General features: G+C 46.0%; 1 protein-coding gene across 4 annotated transcripts in view; it reads right to left on the reverse strand.

The window, feature by feature from the left end:
• The window catches only part of esrrb (estrogen-related receptor beta), a 45,827-nt gene that overhangs the window by 21,020 nt on the left and 5,395 nt on the right, over positions 1-19,412 (reverse strand). The window contains exons 2-4 of one of the 4 annotated variants that reach the window (XM_062398110.1): positions 17,597-17,665; positions 7,813-8,222; positions 2,017-2,133 (exon numbers count right to left, since the gene is read on the reverse strand). In XM_062398110.1, coding sequence (XP_062254094.1) covers positions 2,017-2,133; positions 7,813-8,222; positions 17,597-17,665 — 596 coding nt within the window. Of the gene's footprint in view, positions 1-2,007; positions 2,134-7,812; positions 8,223-17,596; positions 17,666-19,412 lie in introns of all 4 variants that reach the window. The other 3 variants (XM_062398109.1, XM_062398112.1, XM_062398111.1) reach the window with 3 other exon arrangements.

Consider the following 19,412-nt stretch of genomic DNA (forward strand, 5'->3'; position numbering starts at 1 on the left):
ATTGATCACTTCCTCCTTTATACAGTCGAGGGAAAGTACAGCGACTCAACACAGGGTTTAGGAAGCTCTCCTGTAATTAGACCGCTGATCTTCTGGGAGCATTTTTCCCTACGCCTGCTTATATGAACTCGTTGTTTGAAGTGTAAAATTAGAAATATCCACCCCTTCCTCTAAATATGTACAATATTGTTGGGATGTAGTGATGGATTGAAACTTCTGTTTCATTGGGGGGGCAGCACTGTACTTTGTTGGAGCTGAGAAGTTATAATTAGGCGACTTTCCATTCAGAAACAATGTGACCTTTCTGCAGTAATGAAAGTAAGTTGCAACCTCAGTCACATGAGCGGTGACCATCTCCACACCCGGGGCCCGGGCGTGTCTCTCTCTTTCCATTCTACCCCGGTGACACTGCCTCGTGGCTGAGCTGACGCAAAACTGCACCTCGCACCCCCCCCCCCCCCCCCCCCCTGTTCGATCGGGACGAGCGCGTTTAATCGCTTGTGAGAGGAATCAGGTTCTCCGGCAGAAGGCTTCAATCAGTCTGGGACAATAGTGGCAGAGGTTGGCGATGGCGGTCGCTATGTAAAAGAGGAGGGTCATTCTTATTCTGGCAATGTGCTGAACACACAGAATTGTGCATTAGAACCTCAGGCTTAGCCGAAGTCTGCATACTTGAGTTTAACACTCTTTTAACTCTGACCTGACACTGGTCATTCATTTATAGCACCGGCCACATATTTTTGTAGTCTCTTATTCGCCAAGATGATATATTGGCATAAATTTTTCATCAGATAGTAATGCGATTACTCTGTCTTTCTGGCACTGAGGCTTTATCAGGCTGCATGCAGTCCCGGGGATTCTGTTACTGTGAGGAGATCCATACGGGCTAGGACTCTGGCTTCGGGTGGCAAAAGGATATATATGCATCTATAAATCCCACTCTCCGATGAATAATAGGAAGGATAATGGTGGAATATATATATATATATATATATTCTAAAGAGACTGACAGGGAATTGAAAAAGTGTATGGTTTTTGCAGAATTTCATTCATGGTCACATCTTCCATCTGCTCGTATTTATAAAACTATGAGGGACGATCACACTTTGCAGACGCCCCACCTGACCCACACTCATCAGCACTTGAGGAAAGGAAGAAAATGAATAACATCTTTCCTTACAGAATCCCTAAGCTGCTCCCAGAGGGGGCTTGAATAAATACAACACTGTGACTTCACCCCCCGAGCCACATATCTTTCATTATTCATTTGTCTGTCACTTCTTGGACCCACCAACAAGTGAGGAAGAGCTACAGAGAGTGAAAGAGAGGCAGGTGCGAGCACAGTCACTAATACAATGGGATAAGAGGGAACGGATAGGTGCCCCCCCCTCAGAAGAGCTGCCGAGCGTCGGGGTCTCAGGGAGCTCCGTCTAAGACTGCGATATAGGGAGGGTTGGCGGTGGGGGGGGAGTGAGCCCCAGCCAGACAAATCCATCGGAAGCATGTTTAATTGTCGCTGAATTCCCTACTGGTGTGACTTAAAAAGGAGGTGGGGGGGAGCATCCACAGGAAGAGAGCTGAGATGTTCGGAAAACATTTAGTGGATCAATATGCCGGGGAGAGCTGAGACCTTGTGTGTGCTCAGGGACCCGGCCTGAGCCCTTCCAGGCGGAATACTGTTACATTTCTATTACTCAGACCGCGGGATCAACCTATTCAGCATATTTCTGTCCCCGGCTCAACTGCAAATTATTTACTGCTGTGTAGGTAGGAGGGGGAGGAGGGAGGGGCCCGAGAACCGGTGTCTGCGTGCAGAGCTCTCCCCTCGGAAATAACAGCATCATGAGCGTGTGATGTCGTAGTATTCCACTATTCCCCTTATTACATGAATGGAGGTTTTGTTTTTGCATAAATGTGTTTTTATACCAAAAATAATATGTATATATAATACATAGAGTGCTGTTATGTGTATCTTGTGGATGCAGGAATAATAAAAAAGGTTCTTACTCTTCTTACCTTCTTTGAGCATCCCCACTTTGAGGCATTTCATGAAGCGACAGGCCTGACATGATTTGCGTCTTCGTTTCGTGATCTCGCACTCGTTTGTGGCAGGACAGCTGTATTCTATGTTACCTGGGAACCAGAAGAAGAAGAAGAAAACCAGGTTAGCACCAGCCAAATTCGATGAGGGCCTAGAGCAGTTCATTTCTAACCAAAATGTTGTGATCATTTTTTAGTATTGGGTGTGTGGAGACATTTTTTCTGGCACTAAAGGGAACCCAGTGCTAAATTGGGCCCTGCTGGTGGTTTAACAAACACCAGTGTGTACTTTCTGTGCCATGCTCTATGATAAATCCTCTTTTGCTAACCAAGCACGGCCACTTGTTAATCATCCGGATTCCTGAAGCATCCATTTCTGCGGTGTGAAGGTGGCTCGGGCGTCCTCCAGCGAGTACAGAACCTTCCTGGGGGCTACAGCAGTAGGAGGAGCTGGGGTAAAAGGTAAAGTTGGGTGGTGGTGGTGGTGGTGGTGTGTGTGTGGGGGGGGGGGGGGGGGTGGCTGGAGGCAAAGCTCCTATAGTCCTCCAGGACCCATAAGTAGACACCATCCTGGTCCAGCACTAAATTGGCCTCATTAATTCTGCGCGTGTCCCCTCCGGGCCCCGGGGCGCAGGACGTGTCCCCCTGCGCTCAGAGGGGCCTGCCGCGGACTCGGTAGCGGGCTGGAGAGCCACGCGCTCGCTGCCCCCGACCACTTTACATAATACTGCAGCGGACCCAAACCGGTTGTTACCACTGTTGCCCATTGTTGACTATTTACATAGTGTACAGGCAAGAGGCCTAATGCATTATTCAAGTGCAGCGTCTGATTCCAGGACGGAGCAATGAAAGAGTTTCATTGCTGCACAATAAAAGAGTGGGTTCTGCTCTACTCTAGCATTAGCTATAGAGGGACAGGATGAGTGAGGCACCTCCTCCGCTTCTGTGCGACTCCCCTGCATTTTACTGTATTCGGGGGGTTTTCAATAAAGGGTTGCAGTGTAATGGTTCCCTCAGCCTCCTCCTCCTGAAAGGGCTTTCAGCTTTAAAGCATTTGACATTGATGTTTTTCGAAACTTTTCTTTTAACCCCGGGTTTATGCCTTTGTCAGTATCTGACAGAAAACGGTTATTGAGCCATGTGAAAATGTAATTTAATCATCATAATTCCCAAAATACACATTTTCTCCTTCCACTTAAATACATGCAGGTAAAACAATATATTTCCGAAACGCACACATGCAACATCTCCGTTTGTATTTTTTTTTTTCATTTTTCAGTCTGACAGACACAAATCCACACAGCACACCAACATCCTGCAGCTGCTTCACTTCTCTGACCCTCACTCCATCTTCCTGTACGGAGGAAACACAGGGCTGCGTAGTATTCCACCGGCGTCCCTCCACTAGCCCTCCAACACCCTTTGACAACTTATGCAATTATGTTAACATTATTGGACAGATCAAGCGGAGGCTCCCAAGATGTTATAAATAATTAGAAATTCCTCCTTATATCTGGGTTAGAAATCATTATGCTAATTCTCCTCATCTCGTCGGGATTGGGGTAAATAAAGGTGTGAGGGAGTCGGCTGATGAGCCCTGATTGTCTTTCCTCTGTCTGCTCTCTCTGTTGTCGTAGCAGAAGCAGACCATAATAATCCTAACCCATTTCCCATATGCTGGCGGGAGGGATAATCAGCGGCGGCCCCTGCGATGGAATCAATTCATGGAGGCCTTATTGGTTAGTGTTCACATTATTCACGAACCAATCAGCAGGATGTAAAGGACTAAATACATTTTTAAAACATGGGAGTTTGATTTTGAATCTAAGAAATGTTTTGTTTTAACTTGAATCCCTACGGAATATCATTTAAAATAAAACAGCAAATTGCCTCTGCACGTGCGTGTTATGTTTTGGTTTTGACCGCAGTTGACCCTGTGCGTCCCTGAGGATGCTTTTGTGTATGGGCGGTGGGTGGGGGGGGGGGGGGGTCTCTACACCACACCTGGTCGCAAACTGAGACAGGAGTCAGCCCATTGACACACACAACAAACTCACACACCGCTGTGCTACTGTGTCCACCTGTCCTGTCGAGCCTCCTGTGCGTCTGGTGTTCTGTCAGAGGGGGGTTCTCATAGCTCAATGCAGAGTGAGGGGAGGGCACCCTCATTTGTCAACACCACACACACATATATATATATATATATATATATATATATAAGAGAGAGGTTTAGTCTTCATATACATACAGGAAGTCCCACTTCATAGCCTAATGCCTGTTGGATTAGAATTTGCTTTGATCTGATTGACACCACAGAAGATCTAAATTGTCTTTAGTTTATTATCTGATCCTGTTAAATGTTTGTTTGCATCAGTAACATTTGGAGTAACAAGCCTATAATTTCATTTATGGTCGGTCGTCAATATGTCAACGTTTTCATTTCATTTATGCTGCATGCCAAATACGCCTGCAGTTTATTTGGGTAATTACCGATTAGCCCTTTAATGTTCTTGTTAAATAAAAATGTGATTAAAGTTATTTAAAGTTACGTATTAAATTATTTATTTTCTTCCTGGAATGACCTAAGCTGAGAGAACTGAACTAAACTGAACCGTGTGCTGGTGTCTCTGAAGAGGGGAAGAAACGATCTATCTGATGTGCGACTCAATACAGAGGGACATGTACGCAGTGATTTGAAAAAGGGATTTCTGGTTACAATAGACTGAAACGTTTCATTTTACCGTTCAGAAATGATGTCTGGACTCGTAGCTCAGAGAGTAATAGCATTGTGTGTGTTTCACTTTCAGAAATGAGGCATTCTGGCGTGAACCCCTTTAGCCCGAGGGCCATTCTCGGGTTGATCCGTCTTTAGAGAGGTTACGGTATGGTTACCAATAACATTACGGAGTGAAGGCAGAAGAAAAAGATTTCCCTCCTTCTTCTCTTGATAAGTATCTGTCTCAATCTATTTTATGGCTTTTCAGGACCCATGCCAGGGCACAGAGGGGGGAAGTCAGGTCTTGTAAGTAAATTACAGTAAAATGGCAGGTATTTCTCATCAAAATCTAAACTGACTTTTACAGGCTTACTGTCAAGGTCTATTACTTCATATAAAAAGAGGGCCACCGAGTTCAGTTGGTTTTTCGGGCAATTTTACACTCGGGTTCAAAACGAGAAGAAAACACGGTTCAATAAGAGATTTATGATTTTGATTGGTGGGCCACGTGAGGTGCAGTGATGGGGAGGGGGGGGGGGTGATTAGGGAGCACTGCAGAAAAAGGGCGGGGGTGCTTCTGGGACAGATGGAGATCCAGGTAGACATTAATTTGGACCCGGCCTTGACTAATGTAACCGTGTCCACCAAAGAGTTCAGGGGGCTTTTCACTGGCTGAGCAGGTGACACAAGATGGATTCTATGGAAAAATGTGGAGGGATTATCTGAGGACGTGTGGCCAGGGAGGGAATCGAAGCGGCTGCAAAGAAAAACTCTCTCGCCTCGCTGTCTGGCCAAATTAGAGCATTCACCTGGGTGTCACGTTTCCATCACTGCCAATCGGAGCCGTTTAAATCCTGTGTCTACTGCAGAGTCATCTAACCCGGGAGTGCAGGCAAAGCTCCATGTGGGGTTTTGCCCAGTGGAAACAGGGCTTCAGTTAATAAAGGCCTAAATTGTAAAATATATTGTAGACACCAAAACAACAAACAAATGATATCTTTTAAAGACGAATACAAATGTTCCCTATTGAGAATTTGCTGCTACAAGAGGAGAAGCCACAGTTAGTCAAGGTGATAACAAATGTGTCATGTCCATGGTTAACATTAACTGGGCTTAGTTCGCCCTAAGTGCTTTAGAACGATGTGATAAAGGGCTGGAAAAGACAGCTCCTTTGTTTTCTCCTCATTAGAGAGGGTCGTCTCACACTCCACCCTTGACTGCCTCGTTATTCCTTTAATTGATCAGTTCTCATCAACGGCACCCTCTCGTTCTTTTCAAGGGCTCTACATCCCCGGCTATTTACCTCCCCCATTTTCCTCCAGCGATCCAGCGTGCGTTTCTTTTCATCATTTCGGAAGGCTTCAACTCCCCACTCTCCCCCCTCCCCCCCAAAAAAGTCCCTGTTTCTCCTGCCTCCTCCTGCCTCCTCTGCCTGGGACCCCTGTCTGATTATTATGCCATTAAGCCTCTCCACCTCTCCTCTGAAAGAGCAGCAGGGTCCCTCTCCAATCTAAAGAAGTCCTGTTTTTTTTTTTTTCTTCCCTCCTTTCCCTGAAATTACCCGGCGACGCGTGCCTGAGTTTCTAATTGGCATGCCTGTCCCTGGAGACGGCCCCCTCCCTTCTTCCTAATGAAAAGCCTCGGCCTTAATTACACTTTCCAAACGCTGATTGTTATTGACAAAACTCCTGTGGCTCGGACAAACGACGGCAGATTAGCTCCATTACAGGCAGCCCTCCAAGAAGAGAAAGAGAGGGACTTCGAATCGACAATGCAAAGTGAGGGGGGAGAAGAGAGGAGCTTTCATTTTTTTCCCTCCATGTACCTTCCTCTTAATTGTTCGGGCCATTGCTCCACTTAAGACGCCTCTTTCTTCCGCCGATGCCTCTTTTCTGTTCCATTATGTTGCCGTCAGTGTACTTTTAGTCAGCGGACAAAAGCCCAGTTATGTTACTTGAGAGAGAATGTTCATCTTTTGTCAATAGACAGGATTGCTGATGGCAGCCTGGGTAAACAGGAGGATTTGGCCTAATGCTTTTGTTTGCCTGCAAAAAGGTACATAGACTGTCTAAAGCTGATATGGCTGCAACGTCCAAAATCAACACCTCCCCACTCTGCTCTCCATAAAATGATGTGTTGATTAAAATACACCGAAAGCAGTGGATACTCACTCAGTTACAATATCAAGTTCCTATTTTTCTTCCACTCTTACTCATCTCATTTAACCGTAACCCGACCCTCTGGCTCATCTTACCTATTTTATCAAGTTTTTTTTTGCATGTGTTCCACCAGCGGGGCTTGGACCTGAGCAGCTGTGACTGTTGTGAGGATTATTTTTTTTCCAGGCTCTACAATGTCTCTGACTTCCTGATTAATCTGGAGCGGGGCGCACAGTTTCACAGCGGGGGGCCTTTCATTGCCTCTCTAATGAGAAGCTGTGATACATCATGACTCGCAGATAGCCAATCGCACCCTATAGTCCCCAGGTGTGCACACACATATACACACACACACACACACACACACACACACACACACATACACATAGACAGGACACGGATAATAAAGCAAATTCTCTAAGCCCCCCCCAACAGTCCCTATACTCCACAAAATCTGACCTCTGAGTGATGATGTCATGTCTATCAGACACCGCCAACCACGACAGATGATGTCATCATAACTCACAAGTCGTCTGTCCCATGTCAAATTATTCCTTGTTTTCTGTTTTCGTTTAAGTCAGCGTGAACAGATCTTTTAAAAATGCATTTATTTTGAAAATAGTTTACATGTTTTTAATGTTCCTTTCATATTAGATATCATCTATCGTACGGAAATACAAATACAAGATTATTTTATGGATGTTTCTGGTCTCCGGAGGCAGAGGAAACATCTTGCACACTCCAATGATTTTTTTACATAGAGAATATGTCCCAGTGTTGTGGGGCCAAAGGTGGCTTGTACGGAGGCTGTTTTTGTGTCTGGTGATGCGGCGACATGGGATTTGAATAACTGGTATTGAGTGTTTGTTGGGAGGTGGTGAGAGGAGGGGAAAATACCTTGTATTGTCCTTTTAAAAAAGGCTTTGCAGGCCTCGCAGGAGGCCACCCCGTAGTGATACCCCGAGGCTATATCTCCACAGACCAGGCACAGCCTCTTGGGGAGGGAGTTCAACATGTATTCGCACTTTATGGACGAGTCCTCCATGATGGTGCTGGAGCAGTCGTCATAGCGCTTGCGGCAGGTGCCAGCCCCGAGTCCGCTGGGGGTGAACATAGGTGGAGAGTCCAGGCCGTTGGAGTGGCTATTCATAGTGCTGACATAGCCGCCGCTGGCGTCTGAGTTGCCGCTGGGGCTGTGGTGGCTGACCGTGTCGATGACCGAGGAGGGACTGGACGGCTCCGTCTTGATGTAAGACCCACAGCTGGAGGGTAGGTGCCGGTCATCAGCGGCCATTCTATTCAGCAACCTGGGTGAGGTAAGGGGTGAGACACAGAGGGGAGAGGGGAGAGGCAGGAGGAGAAGAGGAGGAGGAGGATTAGCAAAGGTCTTCAAATCGTACAAATGAATCTCATCAATCAGGTGAGTGACAGAAAAACGTTTTTACGTGGCAGCCAACAACAGTTACAACACAAATGCTCCTTTCCTTTAACTAGACATTATGTTAAATGTTCTATGTTTTAAAATAAGATGTATTTGAACATACTTATACTTTATATTCAACTACACAGTTCAACTGTTATTCTAGAGTAGATCTCAAACACTTTGATTTCATGCTTAAATCTTTTTTAAATACAATCACATAGAGTGTGTTTCTGAATATAACTTCTACTGTAGAAAAGATAGCAGAGTTTAGACGGGTTTCGTTTGGCCAAGCAGTATTAATTTATTAATAATCAGATTTAAACGTATTTCACATCTACTATTGTCCTGTATCTATTTTTAAGTCTTTCCAATTTTCTGTTCCTAACCTTCCTCATAAACAAGTGAACCAGGGGGAGGGTCCTACTGTAAGTGCCTCATTAGCCACACACCATGGCAGCTGCAAATGTGCTTCAGCGTACAAATACACACATCCACACACACACACATCCACACACTCACACACTCACACACACACATGTGAGTGCGGGAAGGATAGAGAGAAGAAGAAAAGAGAGAGCACTCAAATATAGCACACATACACACAAACACTCACACACACACAGAGAGGTGCAGACACAAAGAGAGCATCACCACGGGGGCATCTCCATAGTTTAGAGAGCAAGGTGGACCTTGGCTTGTCTCCTTGAGTCAGCAGTCAACCAAAAGGAATCAGGATGGCAAGATATTGACTTTTTCACTGTCTGCCTAATAACTGTATTTTGGAGTACATGCAATCCGATGCTGTAACGCGTGCAGACTAAAGTGCAGCCGTTTGGCTGTGGCCACAAAATGCACTCTGAAGCCTTCCATATAAATCTATTTCATTCTTGCTCTGTAACCTTTAACTTGAAAGTGCGACGAGGGGCAGAAAACTTAGCCTGGACACGTTCGGCTCCTTTTCCTGTCTGTAAATAAAGTGAAGCGAACGGGTGGACAGAGGAGATGGATAACTCGATGTATTGGGGACGCCATGTGGACACGGTGACCTCCTTGGGTCAAGGCGAGGTCACACACTTACATACACACACACCCCTTTGCATTGGGTACCAGGGAAGGGGTGAAAGGTCACCTGCACTTGCCTGCATTAACAAAATTGAGCCTTGCCTGGCTTATGCAAATGGAGACACGCGGGCTCCCAGTGAGTGGCAGCTAGACAGCCCAAGTTATGCCTTAGCACATTAGTACCATTAGCATATTGCCAACTAATGGTAATGTTTACATATTTGACATGTCAGTTTACCGTCAGCGCTGAGAGAGGGGGGATGTCCCCTCACTGGATCTATCGGGCCGGGCGATAGCCGCCTGTCTCAGAGTGCTTCAGAGGAAACAGGGACCGAGAGGCCTCTGCTCTGTCCCCTATTGGTCTGCGGCACTACCTCTTGCTCTCTGAGGCTGATTTAATTGTGAGGGTGGGTGACGGAGGGGTTCAGGCCCAGGGGTCAGTGGGTCAACCTTATTTTCTCACCCTGGCTTCCAGGCCCGTGGAGATGGGGGTCAGCGTGTCAAATTAAATCTCATTCCCGCGTTTCCTTCCCTGCTGTCATGTATATTCATCGGAGCTCCAGGTGCCTACCACTTCTGGAAATTCACAAAAAGGTTAACTGCTAAAATAAATAATAAAAAATGCCCCCTGTTAAAACCGTTGACCTTGTGGAATAAGCCCTTTGCCTGAGTACTCCTGGAATTCTTCTTACGATATAACGCCTCCGCTATATAAAGCTGATACACAACTACCACTCCGCGGGACAAAAATCCCCGTCGACACACTTTTCCTTCGGCTCCTCTCAATTCAAACAAAACATAAAATATGTGACTATTAGCGATGACATTGTGGGACTTTAGTCAGATTTGCTGTTTTAAAAAATGACCCACTTGTACTCTTAAATGTCCTTGCAGACAGAAAATTGAAAAAGTGAATCAATTTCATGCCTCTCTGAAATAGAACTTGCCGCTCTTGATAATGAATGCAGATTGCATCCCCATAAATTAAACGCGTGGCTCTGTGTTCATCTGCTTTATGTTCTCCGTTTCAGATGGATATGTGCACCTGTGTGATGGGGGCACCTGCACTTGGCTTATTAAAGGCTATATATTTAAACGCAAGAGCACAAGATGGCTCCATTTAGCTTTTATTTCACAAATTCAGAGTAAGCTTAACCCCGGTTCAAAGGCCATCCTCAGGGTGACACTTAGCATAATTGCATAAGTGTCTTAACTGTTTCTCCTCCAGCTCAATGTGGTCATTTATAATACATGTGCTGGCTAGAATCCCCTTAACTCATTCTGCTATGACACATCATACCACAGCTATGCTTATGTTTTTAACAAGGCTGCATATATTGATTAATGACACTGAGGGAATACTAACCACTTGAACCTGCCGTATTAATCAAAAATATTTCTATAAATATTCCTAATCTCTAATGGGACAGGTCCAATTTAAATCTATAAATACAATTGTATAAGAAAATGAATTACGAACATTAAATAGTTTGACAGCAGCAATGGTCCTGATAAATAATTCAATATGTGGGGCAGGTGCTAATTAGCTTGTGTGCTACCCAGACAGAGCCGGCCGGAAAGGGTCTGCTGAACTACCTGAGACTTGACGCTGTAAAATCTATATTTCTCTCTGTCACACTTCCTTCCTCAAGGTAAGAGCCTTTCAAATTCTGCTGCCTGGCCGACCAAAGGAGCGGCGCTCGTCTAAGATACAGTATCCCTCCCCTCGCTCGCTCCTTTACTCCCCCTCTCTGTTCCTCCTCCTTTTGTTCCCTTTGTACCGATCAAAATTCATGCTGAGTAGTGGGTTATGGGCCCACAAAGGCACACCGCACAGTTTGGTTTTTAATCTGATTCCGACCAGCCCTCCTAACAGCATTTCAGATCCCTAATATCATTCCACCGGTGCTGCTGTGACCAGGATTAGCTGGACTAATGATCTGGCAGCTCATCTCACACTTGCTGTTCCTCGACTTTGAGGGGAGAACCGAGGAGGAGAGCGCCTTTCCTCGCGTCTCGAGACTTCCCTCGCCTGCCAGCAAGACTCTGATCGTCATGTGACTCTGTCGTATATGAATGCGGAACATTCAGGATCTAATTGAGCCAATTTGTACGTTGTCCTGCTGAGAGGTTCCTGCTAGAAGCGGAGCCTCAGCTGTTCTTGACAGTGCGCTCCCGTTTTTATGTGTATTTCACCAACCTACATAGCTGCTGAGCTCAAACACTGAGTAAATTCCTGATGTCCTTTTACCTCTCAAGGCCACCAGATGCCAAAAAACATCATTTTCTAACATTCACTAACCTCATCCCAGAGTGTCACATCCCTGCTACCTGATCAGACTGGGTAAGTGGAAGGGAACAAGGGGCGGTGGGAGTTGGGATTGACATCTGCAGGCAGGGTGATGGTGATATCAGATGCCATAGTAGGGGCAGATCTGTCTGGAGGGCCCCAGGCGATGTGGCCTGATAAGCCACTGGCCCCAGAGTCAGCGCTGGTAGGACGAACTCAATTAGCTCCTGACAAACCTCCTCTCACCCGGCTCAGCCTCGCCGCCACAGCCACAAACCAGTGGCAGCTGCCACGCTGACCTCTCCTCCAGGGGCCACTGCCACCTCTCACCGCTCCGACACGCAGCCAGGGACTCATATTTGGGAGAGCGGAGGAGACGCATGCTGAAAATGTGCACAGCCCCCAACTAAGTAATACACCGACGCTCGTACGCCACCAAGGGTGCACGCTGTGTGTTCTCACAGGGGATAATGTAAATGAAAAGGCACTGGGGGCTCTGGGAGGGGAGTAGGGGTGGCCCTTGGGAGAAAGTAGGGGAATAGAGATTCCAAAACACACTTGAAATCTGGAGGACTCCTCTGAGTCCAACGGTTTCCAGGTTAATGACCATCAGGGGACTCTGGGGCCAAAGACTCTTGGGGCAAATTGTGTGTGTGTGTCTGTACGGACGCAGCATGGACTTATGAGCTCATAGGTCTGAGTTTGTGTTGCAGACAGAATATGAAAATATGTTGTGTGTGGGTCTGTGTCGGGGGGGGGGGGGGGGGTGACGGCTGTGGTTTGGTTGGAGGCAAGCCCGGCCCTCTATGGGGACCCATTCTAATCTACGAGGGAGAGGCCCCTAATTTAGGAGTTTCTCATTCATTAGTCCTGCTCTGGCAGCGGGTGGACGGAGCAGAGGGGGTGGACCTGAAGGCAGGGGAGGCGCCTCTTTATTAACGGATATGCGAGACACTCTGCGAGAAGCTGACAGAGATTTATGACTTGCGGATCTATGGAGGCAAACAAAAGGGGAAGTTGAGGAGACAGAAAAACAGGAAAAGAGAAAGTAAGCGATACATGCGGGGCGGAGAGAGGGGAGACAGACAGAGCGTGTTTATTGTACCGATGGAGAGCGAGAGCCCCGGATCAATAGTCCATAGGCTAGGGGCTCGTGCAGGGTTACCACTGGTGTGTGTGTGGGGGGGGGGGCTGCGACCGCGCTGCTCTGCGGCTCGGGCAATAACGTTTTTCAGTCTCCAGAAGAGGATTATATTTAGCCGCACCACAGCGATGTCACCGAAGTCTTTATAAAGCCATGAGCTCACTCCACTACAACAACATGAGCCCGTGCTCCAGCGGCACCACAAGATAGCGCTGGCCAAGAAGCAGATCACATCTATTGATCTCGCCCCTCCCGCTCCTTCCTGTGCTAGAGAGGCTGCTGGGAGGAAAGGCGAGGGCCTCTTGTGATACAGGCGCTGCTGTTTGTCTGACGTAAACTGTCTGGGCCGCACTGGGCAGATCCAGTTCTTATAAAGGGGCTGAGTTCAGGATGTTGGGAGAGACAAATGGCTCATGATAGAGCTATCGTCAGTGGGGGATGTGAGAAGCTGCTCCCAGACCTGCAGTGAACTCGGGATAATCTTTGGATACTCTCCGGAGGGGCTGTGTGTTAGAACGCAAATGTGAGTAAGCGGTTGCAGGACTTTCTCCGGAGTTTCCCCCGCCACACAGAATGAGCACATGTGAGAAAACCGCAGGAGAATCTCCGGACGATTCACCACAAGCAAGTGGGGGGGGGGTGATGCCGTTTCTGACACGCGACAGAGAGCTTTTTGTGATAAGGGATGACGCCAGTGGTGATGGACTGTACACTGCGCGTCTGGGGTGTTGTGAACGCGTCCGTGCTGAGAATCTCCTGCTGCGTTATTCAGGTGTGAAGGACAAACTCCAGAGAATGTCCAGATACGGAGTTCGTTCCTGAAAACGTCTTAAATTGCAGACTGCAGAGCGTAAAGAGTTAACAATCCTCCACAGACCCGGTGGGGAAGCTCCCTGCAGAACTAGACAGCTCATCACACTGTATATGTAAAAAGCTCCAGTGATAAGTCCAGCCTGTCGAGCAGCACATTTGGGATCAAATTTCTAATTCGGCCTTTTCATTAGAAAAGATTAGCTTCCATTACATCCATTATGAGGTAAGACCATGGTATAATTTAACAACACGAATTTACAATGGCTCGTGATAAGTAGAAAAAGTAATTATAGTCCAGTGCAGGGAGCAAAAAAGACTGTTTCTGATTATAGACATTTTAGTGTCTTAAAAATTCTCCTGCAGAGCTTGTGACATTAAGACGACTGGTGTGTGTAATGACATCAGACACAACCTGGTGTTGTGTGATACATTAGTGATACTGGGGCCGATATCACAATATATGACGACCCTGTCTGTTTACCCTGCGTCTGTTCCTTCTCTGTCCCCAAATGCCAGAAATAAAGCTTTCAAAAAATGTATTTTAACTTTTTACTGTAAACATTACTTACAATATTGGAATGATTAAAAAGTAAGTTTTTAACTGACCATCACAGATTAACGCTGCAAGAATAATTCCTAACGGTTTTGTGTTTTAACGTTTTTCAGATTGAGCTTTGAGATATTAACACCTCTTACATATGTTTCTTGTGTAAAATAAACAGGGAGAGATTATAAAACCCAGAAAACTTGAGCAAAATAAAAAAAAAAACGGTTCACTAGAAATGTTCAGGATCAGTCAAAGATCCAAGAGTCTGGTCAGAGGAAGGATATTCCTGATTGTGTTTTTTTTGCAGTGTGTGTGTGTATCACAACAAAGAGAGAGATATTATTATAAAGGGTTAAGGCTATTTAACACAGTCCAGTGTAAATCACAGGTTTAGACACAGTGACTGTGCGTGCAGGGGGACGGAGACATAGAGCCATGCATGAAATTACTTCATTAATCTTCTTCTGATAGGCTGGTCTTGTTTAGGGGGGGGGGGGGGCGACGGACGGACGGACTCTACCTGCTTAAAACAAAGAGCTCCATAAATTATCCTCTTCATCATGAGGAAGAGCCAAATATAAACAGACAAACACTAACACACACACAAATATATATATATAAAAGTCTGAATTAACTGGCCAAAATTAGCAGGTTTATCAGGTGTCCGGAATAATTCAAACACAATCACGTGTGTAAATATTGGTGCAGGCTCACACTCGGTGTTTGATCAGGGCACAGCGCTGAGTTTAAAATAACATGCAGGATACAGCATGATCATCAAGTTCAAATTCTGACTTCATTTTCGCACATTTAAAATGTTGTTTTAGACACATTACTCAAACGGCAGCAAAATGAATTGATGTCGGAAAACACTATTGCTCCGACGCCGCCTAACACAGTCACAGCCGCAGCCTCCAGCTTTTTACAGGCTCATCTCTTCCAGCATTTACCATAAATAGTGCTGGCGATAAAAAGGCGGATGGGCCTAACTGATATATACGCTGGTATCCACCACCACACCATTCAGGAATAATTAAACTTTGGGAGTATTTCCTGAATCAATGCATCTCCTTTCAGGGTGGCGGGGGCGGGGGGGGGGCATCTAAACATACATGTTCACACGACATCTGGTGTCGGCGGACGCACTGGGAGGAAGCGGGGGAGGCTCCAAGTGGCAGGTTCAACAAGCAGCCACTCGATGTGACCATTCCATCTCACTTAGGGCCTTAGGGGGGGTGCACTCATAAGGAGGTGTTTTATTGTGACCAACAAACACGCACCTGAGCAATAAGTTGTATAGTTTAAAGGCAGGGAAGCAGGAAGGCATGCGCTGACACACACACACACACACACTTTGAACTAACAAAATCGGATGAGGCTACTATAGTAGTTAAGTAAAACATCCCCGATAGAAGAAATGAGACAAGCGCAGTTAATGTGTCTAATGAGCATTTTCTCTAATCGTTTTCTGTAATGGAGAGTCAGAGCCAAGCTATTACTCCTATTTATGTCTTTAAATATATTGTATTTAACTGTCGTAGTCGAATTGCTGAAGGATTTGGAACCAAGCACGTTAAAATGTTGATCCTGAACTAAACGGACTCAAAACCTTATCTTGTATTGTGGGTAAAGCCAGAATTTAGTGAAGTCTTGAAATGCAAATTCCATGTGAGTTATTATTCACGTTATGATTCAAAGAAAAAATATATTCTAAAGCACAAGATTGAGTGTTTGTGTCATTTAAAATGTACTATTTGGTTATCTCTGTAATAGGAGCGGTGCATATTAGACATGGATCAAGAGAAACGTCAATAGAGATGGCTGTTCGGCAAAGAGAAACTAGGCCTGTGATGGCTGGCCCTGTGCACACGCCTATGTTAATGGCTGTTATTGGTCACATCTACTTCCCTTGGGCAAATCAGGGGGGAGCAATCGTAGCACTAGCTCTCTTCCTTTCGCCTGTTCTCTCTCTCGCTCCCTCACACACCCCAACACCGCTGAGTCTTCTCACACATCTTTTTGTATAAACTACAGATTGTGTGTTTAAACATACACGCCTGAAACACTAGATCGCAGCTTCCCACAAGGAGTGATGATTTATTTGGTTTTAACCAAAGCTTGGTGGGAGAGCCGTAATGAGTGTGAGGCTGAGCGGTGCCACGCAGACGAGACTTGGTGAAGCTGTCAGTGGGAATCAGAGCTGCCACGGTGACGGAGGGTTTCAATATTGATTTCATAAATAAACAAAGCTAACCATCGATCCTAATGTTATTTTGCATTTCAATTACTGCTCCGAAACATAACCTTCAAACAACTGGCCGCTCAATACCAATAGCCTTCACTGATAAACACCCATATCGTTACCCACCTACATCCCTTTTTCTCACCGCGTGTGAACTAATGGACCTGAAATTTACTCCAAAGAGATTTTATGAGTCAGAATAGACGTCACCAAAATGATAATGGTTACGAAACACGCACGATTCAGCAAACACGTCCAACTTCACTTTTCGAGTTCTCAGTTTGATGACTTCTTGAAACTCATTTACTTCTCCACTACGGTCTACAGCTTTTTGTCAAGTGCATTATCATGATAACAGCTCTTTTCTTGACTCAGTTATTTTTCTCAACTTCTATGCTCTATGGTGTGCGTGTGCGTGTATGCATGTGTGTGTGTGTGTAAATGAAGAGGAGCCCTTCAGTGTGGAGCAACAGGAAGAAGTGCTGACGCACCGTGTCAGTGATAGCACTCTGCTGCCACAAGGGCATGAGAGCCCACGTAGGCTAGCATTATCCTTCTTGACTAATGGACCTGGTTATTTTTAAACAGATTCTCACACTGCGGTGGAGGTGTCCAAGGTTACCATGGACAAGGAACCGGGAGGGACGCGTGTGCGGTGACAGGCGGTGGTTGCTCGGTGCAGGTGGGAGCCGTGAAATAGGTGCGGCAGCTGAGGCCTAACATCAGACGGCTTCTCAGGACAGAATGTTAAAATCTTCGAAAGTGTTCGGCTATGATACTTGTGCCATGTTGGAGGTTAGGAACAGAAACATACTTGCAATGGGACTATTTCAACACAGATTTTATACACAGAATTTCAGATGAATTGATGATATAATTAATATTGCATGCTTTTCTTTTTCTCTCCCCCCCCCCCCCAATTATTGACCTGGGTGATAAATCAGCCGGGGGTGGGGTCTGATGTGGCAGCTCAGCCTCAGTGCTAACAAAAAGCATGAGCCCTGAAAGCTCTGCAGCCACAGAATAGTGAACATCCAGAGAGTGTCAATATACTCTGCATCCCCCATTTGGCCTGGAGAGGGACAACATGCTCCCCCCTCCCCCCCTCCCCTTCCCCCCCTGAGTGACATATTTACAGTGAAAGTAATGATACTAGATACCAGAAATGAGAGGGCTCCAGCGTGGCCAGTGGACTCAGGAATCTCTCTAATGAATTGGACAACAAAGCCCTGTTGGTATAAGGAAGAGGGATTTAGAATTGGATGACAGACGTAATAGAATTTCTAAACATTTGGTTTTCTCCAGTAAAGTGCCACACATCCAAACACCTCCTGAAAGCTCATTGTGTGCGGGAGTGGGACAGGTGGTTTGGCCGGTCACTGCAGCCACGGAGGCCACCGGCTCCTGGCTCGTGGCGGGGGGTGGCCGCTCTCGGCCAGGAGCCTCTTCTGGTAATGTATTCTGAAACCAAATTACCGTAAGCTGATCCCATCTGGATAGTGTCTGTGCGCGGCCGCTTTGGTTACCCACCACTGCCCCTAGCCTGCGATAGCATCTCCATGAAGACAGCAAAAATCTGATTAACCCAATAACAATGAAACACTTGGTCAAAGAGCAAAGAGCTTTTAACTTAAGATACACTAATGCAATTCCCTCGCCTTGTTTTCCGAAACCTAATAAGAATCCGGCGGACGGACCGCCGGACGGGGTGTTTTCAGGCCTCTAATGCAGCAAGCTGGGAATGAAGTCAAATAAATTGAAATCTAATTCATCATTGTGCGATAACTTCTTTCTCCTTCTCTGAAAAAAGACATTATAGCTCTTATTTCACGAAGGGGAAACGGGGCGGGGTGGTGAGTTTACATCAGCGGCTCTGCCCGGGGCTTTAAGGTTGTTGATGGAACATTTAGGAGAAGAAACAAGTCACATCTCAATTTCGCTGCCGCTCAGACCGCGGCACGCGTTAGTGTGTGTGAGTGTGTGTGTGTGTGTTCTCAAGCGAGCACGGAGGAATCTGAACTGACAGTCCTCAGCAGTGGCTCACTTCTGAGTGGCACAAACAGCTACTGCAACACAAGGTGAACAATAAGCTTGTCAAACTCGTACAGTGAGCGACTCGTCTGGCCGCATGAGCCGAGGAGTAAATAAAAGGCTGGGTTGCAACGGTTCGCATATAATAGTAATGTACGAAATTTGAGCAAATACAGTGTCTCTTTGATAATCACTTCCATGCACACGCATTTCTAAATACTGTCCGCTTGCAAAGAGACAAGGCGAGTGTGTCTCTCTATTCTGTTTCAGCCTGAGTCCCGGGCTGTGGCGATGCCCTCAGGTCAGTCTGTGGAGTTTACACAGTGACGATTCCACAACAGCGCTGTGCTAATTACACGGAGCACGTACAGTCCTCATAATCCCCTCACCCGGGCATCACGGCCACCTCCAGCCCTGATATGGCTGCAAACACTGCTGCCCAATCAGCAGAGGGGAGCCACTGCCGAGGCAAAGTGAGCAGCCCACCCGGGCCAATGCTGGAGGAATCCCACAAATGACTGGTTGTTACAGAGCAAACAGGAAACACTAATTCACTGTGATCATTTCTACATGAGCTGTTGAGAGAGAGATTTTTAGTTTAAGGAGGTGGGAAAAATACTCCCCCAGATCCACATGCTACCAGAAATAAACACACAATACAATTAATTCTAATTTACACATTGAACACATAGCTCAGAGCTCTTTTCACTGTTATTTTACATTTTGATTGTTTCCATAGCAATAGAAATGTTAGGGGGCGATTCGAAATTCTAATACAATTATAATATTAGAACTGTATTATTTGGGTAAAAAATTACTAAATATTATAACATCATTAATTGAAATATATTACTGAAGAAATTAATATGTAGAAATGTCAACGTCAACTCAAACTGAAACATGTTTTAAACAAATGATTTTACAATACAACATAGAGAATGTGTC

Source organism: Platichthys flesus, chromosome 10 (assembly GCF_949316205.1).
Source record: "Platichthys flesus chromosome 10, fPlaFle2.1, whole genome shotgun sequence".
NCBI classification, from domain to species: Eukaryota; Metazoa; Chordata; class Actinopteri; order Pleuronectiformes; family Pleuronectidae; genus Platichthys; species Platichthys flesus.